The 10,108-nt window shown below is 35.8% G+C and overlaps 1 protein-coding gene and 1 non-coding gene across 13 annotated transcripts in view; both read right to left on the bottom strand.

Annotated features, from left to right (window-relative positions):
* Positions 1 to 10,108, bottom strand: part of BIRC6 (baculoviral IAP repeat containing 6) — a 197,421-nt gene that overhangs the window by 83,693 nt on the left and 103,620 nt on the right. For 9 of the 12 annotated variants that reach the window (XR_004903615.1, XM_036027815.1, XM_036027820.1 and 6 more), the window contains exons 37-42: positions 9,802 to 9,957; positions 8,267 to 8,400; positions 7,253 to 7,427; positions 5,182 to 5,298; positions 2,999 to 3,153; positions 2,055 to 2,181 (exon numbers count right to left, since the gene is read on the bottom strand). Coding sequence is in view for 11 of the 12 variants with exons in the window: in XM_036027815.1 (XP_035883708.1) it covers positions 2,055 to 2,181; positions 2,999 to 3,153; positions 5,182 to 5,298; positions 7,253 to 7,427; positions 8,267 to 8,400; positions 9,802 to 9,957 (864 nt within the window). In the remaining variant the exon portion in view is untranslated. The remainder of the gene's footprint in view (positions 1 to 2,054; positions 2,182 to 2,998; positions 3,154 to 5,181; positions 5,299 to 7,252; positions 7,428 to 8,266; positions 8,401 to 9,801; positions 9,958 to 10,108) is intronic. The other 3 variants (XM_036027817.1, XM_036027821.1, XM_036027825.1) reach the window with 1 other exon arrangement.
* LOC114501180 lies at positions 3,556 to 3,687 on the bottom strand. Its single transcript, XR_003684940.1, has one exon. It is a non-coding gene; the product is annotated as a small nucleolar RNA SNORA52 (small nucleolar RNA).

Raw genomic sequence — 10,108 nt, 5'->3', positions numbered from 1 at the left:
ACATCCTAGTGTCCCCAAAACATAAAAATGAAAGATTTCCCCATTAAACAAAACAAATGCATTAAGTATCAATAAAATTTTATGGCTAAGTCTAAAGTTCAGCCCATGAAACATAAACGAATGTGCCATCATCACAAATTTGTTGCTCTTTCTAAACTACAGGCATTTCTACTCAAACAGAATTTGTGTTTACTAAAAATCCTCACATTCCACAAAACTCAAAACTGGAAATCAATAATAAGGCTTACTGGAAAAACAGGGATAGGATAGACCAATAAAGACCAATGCAACCACACAAGAAAGCACAAACTAAAACACTAATCAGGCTGCTTACAAGGCCCAGATAAGAAGCACCTGTGCCAGCTGGAGAAGCAAAATCGTTATTCAAAATGCATGAACATAAGAGAGTGCCCATATTGTGCTCTGAAAATACCTTACAAAAAAGGCTCATTCCAGATCTCAGGCAGGAAATACAGAGTCTGGGGTATCTATCATACTACAAGCTAACAAAACAGGAATTTTTTAAAACCCTACCCCTAAAAAGGATGAGCTAAAAAGGAGTAATTTACTGGCCACAAATGACACATTATCAGCATCAATAAGAATTACAAAATTGTAATAGATGCATAAAAAGTACTTTTAAATCCACAAATGTATACAGATATTTATTAAAGAAACTTACACATTATAAACACAGACTACATATGAACTGGTTCATTTTAAAAACTAATTCTAAAAAAGAAAAAAATTTCCAGCATTTTTCCTGCCTTTATTATACAAACTATATCATCAGAAGGTGACATAACAGCATATAAAATGAACTTTCTCTTTATGGGAGTATTTCAGCAAATAAATAAAGAAGGAGTAACAGAATTAGTCTATCTTCATTATGAGACACCTAGTGAACTGTCAATGACTCTAAGCATTAAGTATCGATACCTGTTATCATCAAGAGAGACAACCTATGGAATGCCTTAAAAACCTCAAGTCAGATCAAGTTTCAATTTACTCCAATCTACAGCAAGTACCAATTTAAGGACATACAAAGGACATAATGCAGACAGAATCACTAAGAAAAAGGACCCTGGGAACCCAGGGAAGCATACCGCAAAACTTGTAGACAAATGACTTTGCAAGGGGGAAAAAGACATGGAGGGAACTTACTGAGATTAAAAGGGATTTAAGAAACATAATTAACTATAACGTGTAGACCTTATATGGATCCTATTTCAAATAAACAAAAAATTTTGTAAAAGTTGAAACAATTTTTAATATGAATACTGACAAGTATCTGATGTTAGTAAGGAATCACTCACTGCTTTTCTATCATTTAATATTTTTTGTAATAACTAAGTTTTTAAAAAGCAATGAAAGCAAAGTTTATAATAATATTTATTAATGCAGGAAAAGATGGAAATGGATAAAGTTAGGCTGGTCTTGCTGAAATGACGCAGTCAGGAGTGGGACCGAGAGCCAGTGTGGCTGTGACTAAGGCTGGAAGGCAGGTAAGAGCCATCCAAGGTGTAGCCTCCATAGGGAGAAAGCACCTGGAATAGATCATTTTCACTTCTCTTAAAATATAACTAAAAGAGATCTTTATAGCAAGAACTGAAGGCTAGTCCTATTCCTGTTGAGGATATTATTCTAGTTTCCACATTCTTGCATTTGCCAAGAAAAAAAACCAAACTCAATTTCTATGGAAAATTAACGTCCTTCCCTGACTTACCAATTCCCCCAGGAACAAATTCACATTTCTAAAAAGCACCAGTTGTAACAAAATACCTATGAACAAGACAATACTTTAAGGGAATCCAATGTAAAGATTAATGGAATGCTGCCAATTTGAGTTGCGCGCAGGCATAAGATAATACAGAGCAGAGAATAAGAATTTTGTTTTCTTTTCTGCTAATTATGAAGTCAGTGTCTAAATAAATTTTCTTTCACTAAAACATTATAACCCTGATAACAAAGTTTAAGTACATATTAACCTAATCATTACCTTTTTAGTGTACTGTTTATGCTACTTTAATAATTTTCCTTCTAATTAATCTCACCTTGATTTAATGAAATGACAGGTATTCGATTAGCATTATATAAAAAAATGTCAGCTCCACTCTCTTTGTTTCCAGATGAACTAGAATTCAGGCTCAGTGTGAGCCACAACTGGAGAAGTGATTCCAACTGAAAAAGAATGAAAATTGACAGAAAAATTGTACCTATTATATTATGAAATGCTATTCAAACAAAATCTTATGTATGAATCCTTATGATTAAGTCTACTTTATTCTCTACTCAATATTCGTCTGGTTACTTCAACTCAGTTGAGAAGCAGACACATCTTAAAATTCCTGATGAAACAAAATTTAACTGAATTAAAATTTACCTAACAGAAATGTTTTTTCTGACTTAAAAGAGGTGATTCAAATGTATTAATGATTTAAATATAAATGGATTTAAACTATAATATATACTGTTGACCCCTGAACATGGCTTTGAATTGTGTAGATCCACTTAATATTCCTTATTTTATCAATAAATACGTAAACATATTTTCTCTTAAGATTTTCTTAATAACATTTTTCTAGATTACTTTATTGTAAGAATACAGTATAGAATACATACAATATACAAAATATATGCTCATCAACTTTATATTATCGGTCAATACCAGAAAATTAGTAAATATTTAGGTAGTTGAAAGTTATATATGAATTTTCAATTGTGCGGGGAGGGGAAGGGGGGGTCCAGCACCCGTGACCCCTGCGTTGTTCAGGAGTCAACTGTAGTTGGATCTAATCAGTAAAGACCAGAACCACAAAAATTGTATGTGACCTAGCACTGAGGAGCTGTGGTCATCAAAGCATCTGCAATACTTTTCCATCTGAGCATGATACAGAAATCATCCCTGTTAAGTCGAGAATGATCGCCCCGGTCACTTTCGTCTGTTATTAGCCTGGTAATATTGTCTAAAAATGCACCATTTCTCCTGAAGTCATACCTGAACATGATGGACTTGAAGCATGGAAAAAAGTTTGTTGAAACAAACATTTAACATTGGGACAGATGATAACTGTATAATAAGTTGGTTGGATTGGTTCGCTGCTTGTAAACCCCCTAGAAGTGAATCATCTGTTCCAGTGGGAGACTGTGATACTGAAAATTAAACACAATTATGATTTTATACACAAAGCATCAGGAGAAATGCTAACTAGCTATTACTATGTAAGGTAAGTGAAGATCGTTTTTTAAACAAATTAAAATTGCACTCGTTTAAATGATTCATCATTATTATTTGAAACTTGGTTGTACGACATTACTTGAAAGTCAAAAAGACAATCAACAGAGAAGCTCACAAATTCACAGGATCTGTCCACCAGGGGAAGGAACCTTTCTCTCTAGCAGTTTTTATTTTCAATTTTTTCCTAATTAATAAGAAGAAAAGAAAAGGCAGAAAACGAAGAATTTTAATTCATCCTAAGAAGGTAGTTTTAAAATAATCTAGGCTCCAGTCTATTGATTCTTTTTTCTTTCTTTCTTTCTTCTACCCGCTGCCCCCAGTGTCTGGAAGTGCCTGAGGCAGGAGCCCCCCGAAGCTGTGCTCGCTCCTCCAGGGGAGGCTTCATGGAGGTCTGGTCCCCACGAAACCTGGCGGGCCACAGGCCGGCCAGCAGGGATTGCAATGGACATCCAGTCTGTTGATTCTTAACCCCGACTGCACATTAAATTACCTGAGAAGCGTCCAAAAATCCTGATGCCCAGGCCACACACCAAGCAAATTAAATAAATATAATTCATGGGGAGCAGACAAATACAGGGACTCTAAGAGCAGCTCTTCATATATTTACAAAGTTATAACATTAAGAGGGGTGATACAGTTCTGCACATGGCAAAAATCAAAAGACAGACTATACTAAGAAGCATATATAAGTTACAAAAGGATCTTCTAATAAGTGGCTTTTTCTTCATTTTTTTTTTTTTTAGAACAGCCAGAAGAGAAGGAACTACTTTAGGCAGTATTGAGCTGTCTGTGGTCATAGAAAGGCTGACGCAACAAAAGGGATCTCCCTTATTACACAAGAGATAACATACAACAATATTAGTATGCCAATACTAAGGTTATAGAACACTAGACCATCTATTTTTCTCTATTTCCAAAGATAAGAAATAAATGAAGTTTGTAATGAAAAAATCTGAGTTAACACAGGAAGATCTAATAACCCAAATTTCCCTATTAAAATGGACTGTGAACTCCCCTTCATAGAAGGACATGATGTTCTTCCTAGGTTCTAATTACTGTATCTACCCTCTTAATCACCATGCCCCAGTGAAGGAAAAGTGATTCATGGGCCTACAGGCGGGGCTGGAGGCAGCACGCACAGGTGAGGGGATGGAGAAGGAGGAGGAGGAACATTACCATCTTCTCAGCAAAGCTGCTCAATATTTGGCTTTGAGAGACAGGCTACTATCTAAACTGTACTCACCTGACAGGAGCAGATCTACCCAAGTCTAGCACTGCACATCAGGGCTCAGCAAACCATGGCCTCATGGCCAAGTCTGGCAGGCTACCTGAGTCTATGACACAGTTTCTGTTACAGCCATGCCCATTCATTTATGTACTGTTGATGGCTGCTTTACTGCTTCAAAGTCAGAGCTGTGCAGCTGCCAATGCCCACCACATGGCCTGGAAAGCCTAAAATATTTACTCTCTGGTCTTTTATTATGAAAACTTTGCCTTCCTTTGCTGTAGATAATTAGGTAGTAAGTCCTTTCAATTCTGCAGTTCAATTTGGCCCATTTGGCTATCATCCTTACCTAGGTCTTCCATACTAGTTTTTAAGGACAATAAAAAGATGTTACTAATTTAAAAAAAACCATTTTATCAAAAGTTTGGTATAATGTAGTGAACTCACATGCAGCTAGCTGGACAGCCTTCCCAAGGAATTTCATTAACCTCACAACACCTCAGTAACAGAAACATGACTCAGGTTTCTGGACTGAATTTAAGGTCACTAGATGGAGGTATCTTGTTCCCCTCCACTCTCCCAACCTGCTCATCCTTTGCCTTATTTCTCAATTTGCTACTAATTTAGCGAGAGAGAGGTGCTATATGCCCATTCAGACTAATACAGGACATGGAATTTAAAAATCTGCAATAGTCTAAGAATGACGATTTTCACTTACACGTGGGAGACGTGTTTGTTAATGCTTGTAAAATGGAATCTGCTTCCAAGGTAGACATCATTTTCAACATCAGTTCCGCTTGTTGTTCAAGTCCAACTTCTAGGCGAGCATCTAAGGCTAAAAAAAAGCAATTAAAAGTTTAAAAATACTATTTGGTAATTTGTACTGCCGTCCTACTTCATATAATAAAATGTTGAAATCCAAACCCACAACTGGGTGAGAACTACATGTCCTCACATAAGAACCTGGCATGGGGTTATCAGAACCACAGTAGGTAATAGTACCTTTGCAAAGGAGGCTAGGGATGAGAGGGTGAATATTTAGAAAGAAGTGGGCCAAATAAGTGAGGTAATAATAATGGAAATAAATAAATTAGGGATAATGAGAATCGGGTTCCTCACTGTCAGAGATAAAAAGATGCAACGATACACACTGAGAAAACCAAAATGAAGCCGATGGAGTTAGGTCACATGGACTGATGTACTGATGGGAACTCATGGCACCTCGGTAAGAAGATACAGACTCGAATACAGATGGAGATACCCACGCCCACACACACTCTCTCCTACATTTGTCCACCAGAAGGGCACAGCCATCAAAATAGCAGTAAGTATACTTCCAACCAAATTTTGGTTTCTCAACCACATTTCTCCACTAAAAGGTCTTAAAATACCCTTCTCCTCATTGAAATGGCGAATTCCCAGCATGGGGAAGGGAAAGTAAATGACCATCCTGTTGCGCCAGGAAACAAGGAAGTGCTCCAAGAAAGATGAAGACATGTCAAAAAGACAAGCATCGAGAGCATGGAAAAAAGCCCAGTGGTCAAATCTGGGACTATCTGAACACCAAAATAAATAATGACAACAATGTACAATTAAAAAGGGCTAATGGTAATTTTCATTATTTATATTTTATCTCACTAAAACTATCAAATAAATAAATAATGATAATAGTAAATTATAATCCATGCCTAAAACTTCAAACCATGGGTCTATCCAAATTAAATAAACATAATTTTTTTTTAAAAAAGAATATCTTCCAAGTACCCTTCTGCCACCACACCCCCCAAAAATTCTTTTACTAGGGGAAAAGAGTAACTTTGTAATGGAGAAGACTGGCAAACACCTCCTTCATCAACCAAATAAACATAAAAACCACAGCCAGGGGACAAATTAAAATCATGAGGCACCTAAATGGGGTGCAATAAGAAAACCTGAACATTACATTTTTTTGTTGTTTCTGTCAAAGATGCACGACCACAATCTAGTGATGAGGAAATAGCATACAAACTCAAACTGAGGCACATTCTGCAAATCATTACTGGCCTGTGATCTTCGGAAGCACCAAGGTCACAAAAGTTAACTCTGAGGAACTTGGAACACGGAATGAAACTGAAGAGATGTGATAACTAAATGTAAAGCATGATTCTGCACTGGATCCTTCCGCATAAAGGAGATTATTTAGACACAACTGATGAAACTTGGAATAGGGTCTGAACATTTATTTAGTATTAATGTTAATTTCCTGATTTTGATGAATGTACTTTCTGCTGTGTATATGAAGAATGTCCTGCTTTGTAAAATTCATGAAACAAAATAAAAATAACATCAGATTAGCAACTTATTCCTAATGAATCAATATAACACATGTTCTCTGTATTATGAAAATGTTTCAAAATGTAAGAAAATGTTTTACTTGAAAAAAGATATATTCCACGTGACTAGAGTGTACAAATAATATTCAATGAGGTTCCATTATGATTACAAATTTAAAATTTATTATTAATAATAAGAAAATAAAGGCACAATTAATGGAAATCACTAGCAAACCCACACAATTTACAAATATACTTTCCTAAGTGTTACTTTGAGGAAAAAAAAATCTGGACCATCAATGGAAGCTCCTTCAAACTGACTGACAGAGAAACCTACAGCTCTGAATGGCACTCTCATAGCACACCTGTGATATTAAACCATCCTAGCACATACTCAAGTTCAATTTCTCAAGGGACAAAGCAAAAATTTAGGATTTCAGGAATAGCATGTGTCTTAAAATATGAACACCTACTTACCCTGAGATACTGAAACACTAACTGTCTGTGATCCATTCTTCTCTGTATTTGCGGGTGGCTTGGCTACAGGAATTCCAAGACCTCCAATGTAAGGGTTGTAGTTGTAGGTGCCATAATCAGCACCCCAATAATCATACCATGTACTGCTTATTGGCTTAAGAAAAGCAGAAAACAACTGTGGTTTATTTTGGTCACTTCAGACAGAGCACATTATTATTTACATTATCTAAACTCAAACAGGGTTATAAAACATTCTGCCTTGGTTGGTGTGGCTCAGTGGATCGAGTGCCAGCCAACCAAAAGGCCACCGGTTCAATTCCTAGTCAGGGCACATGCCTGGGTTACCGGCCAGGTCCCCAATATGGGGCGCACAAGAGGCAACCACACATTGATGTTTCTCTCCCTCTCTTTCGCCCTTCCTTCCCTTCTCTCTAAAAATAAATAAGTAAAATCTAAAAACAAACAAACATTCTCTGCACACTTTAAATTCCCTAAAACATACTTATAATCCTAATGAGCTAGAGTGATGGTTCAGTAATGTTCTCTTCTTTTTATACCAACATATAAAAATAGCTTATTTAAAACCTAAGAGATATGTACCATCCTTAATGAAATCTCTTACACAGAAAAAGAACCAATATAAAGTATTAGAGGTGTATTTCCTTTAGAAAAAGTTGAGGGTAACACATAAGTGGAATCTATAATGAAGTCAGCTTGGATGAGATTAAATGCTGCTTTTCAATGTTTTAATCCATAAATATATTTCCCCATACTTATTACTGGTTCTTATATATGGTAATTTAAATGGATATATTAACAAAAATTATATAAGTTTCACTTACATACTATGTATTTGGTATATACTATAGCATCTATAGCAATGTAATGTGTTTTGAATGCATTAAACAGATTACATTTGGTGATAAATTGCACACTTTCCTTTTTTAAGTAATGAATTGACCAAAACTGTAAGATGAGAGGTTTATTTGCAAAGAATACTCTAGTGTATCATACCTTAAAAACTTTGGCTGCAAGAGGATCCTTTTCCAAATCAATATCTAAAGGGTCAATGTCAACTTCCATTAAATCTTGCAGTAAGTCAAGATCAATTTCTTTATCTTTTTCCAAAGAAGAAAGAGGAGGTGCACCTTTAAATAGTTGAGTAGTTTTATTAGTAGAATACATAACATAAATTTAACCAGTACACTGCTTTTAATTTCAGAAGTTATTTTTACTCGTGTGTAAGATACATACACGTTTCTACTGCTATAAAAATTTCTAAATTTTTATTCTTGACACTTGGGCATCAGTAAGTATGCAAATGTATCACTTTGTAACACACAATTAAAATCACCAATGCAATAATATTTGATTTCCTAAGGAAAAAGACCATGGATTAACCCTTGTTGAATCAAAATGCATAAACTTTAAATGTTACTAATTTTATTACCTCCAATATGAAATTTATTGTGTTACATCTAATTTTTCAGTAACTGAGACCCAGCATTAAAATGCAAAGCAAAAAAGACTCAAGTTGTATGACCATTATTCACCTTATTTTTCTATTATACATCAGAAATTATTTTGCTCTCTAATGTCTCCAAATTCTTAACTAGCCTTCTACGCCTTACAGCTCTTATCTCCCCATCTTCCCCACCCTCTATTTAGCATATAATGTCTGGCAAATGCCAGCCTGTATTAGGGGTTTGAGGGCATGAAGATTAATAAAACACATTTTCACCCTCCAAGAAATTAACAGAGGTTCGGAGATGAGGGTGCACTGCAGACATTAAACTAGCTACTACCACATGGTCAGTGCTATCAGAGAGAACTGAGTGTTCGGCAGCATGGATGACAGTCACCAACACTGCTGGGGGTGATGGACAAAGCTTCTTGGAAAGGGTATGTATCAAGTGAATCTTAGATAAAGAAGTCATCATGCAAACAAGAGGAGAAAGTCTGATCCAGGCAAAGGGAGTATCAGGTAGAAAGGATAAAACCCTAAGACAACGTAAGATTAAAAAAGAACAAATGTTGGCAATGACCACAGCATTGGGCATATATGGGGTAGTAACTAAGGTGGAGTCTTGAAAAGTAGGGAGCATTCCTACAAATAATTGTGCAGGCTAAGGCACACATTTACTTTTTAAAAAACAGGAAAGAAAACCAAGGAAGAAAAAGAAGCCTATATGCCAAAAAAGTGAATCTCAAAGAACAAGAGCCTTTAACCCTGTTTTCTTAACCACTGAATATCTTTAACAGTTTTCTAAGTTGTACACAATTTTCAACATAGTTAAATCAAACCACATCAAAGTAAATAATCAGGACATTACAAAAAACGGCATCTTATAATAAGCGTTCAGTCAGAGAATCAAAGCAAAACATATTTGTCAGGAAAATAACTGGTAACAGTTGCTAAGGCCAAAGGCCTAATAGAAAAATATAAAAATTAATTTTAAACTTCACTAACATTCTTAATTTTGAGACATTTTCATTTTTAAAAAATGCTAAAGGATATTTTTTAAAACACATTAAGTCGCAGAATGTACCTGTTATATCATGTGTCAAAGGTTCATCTATTGTCTCCAGCAACTGAACTGAAGACTGCTGAAGGCAGTCATCTGGTTCGGCAGCTGCTGCGCCGACCTCATCGCTCACGGCTCCTTCCTCCATGGCTTCTGCAGCGACGGGAGCCAGCAGTTCTCCTGCATGGAATGAAACAGTTCTAACTGCTTTAATGCTTTACAAAAAGACATCCAAGACATATTAAAGCACATTTCTTCCTTCAGTTTAAAGAATGACAGCATGTCTGCTCTATCAACTATAAGATTCAAAGGCAAATGAGACCTCATCTAC

Source organism: Phyllostomus discolor, chromosome 6 (assembly GCF_004126475.2).
Source record: "Phyllostomus discolor isolate MPI-MPIP mPhyDis1 chromosome 6, mPhyDis1.pri.v3, whole genome shotgun sequence".
Lineage (NCBI taxonomy): Eukaryota > Metazoa > Chordata > Mammalia > Chiroptera > Phyllostomidae > Phyllostomus > Phyllostomus discolor.
The sequence above is the reverse complement of the archived record's forward strand: the minus strand, read 5'-3'. Positions and strand labels throughout refer to the sequence as shown.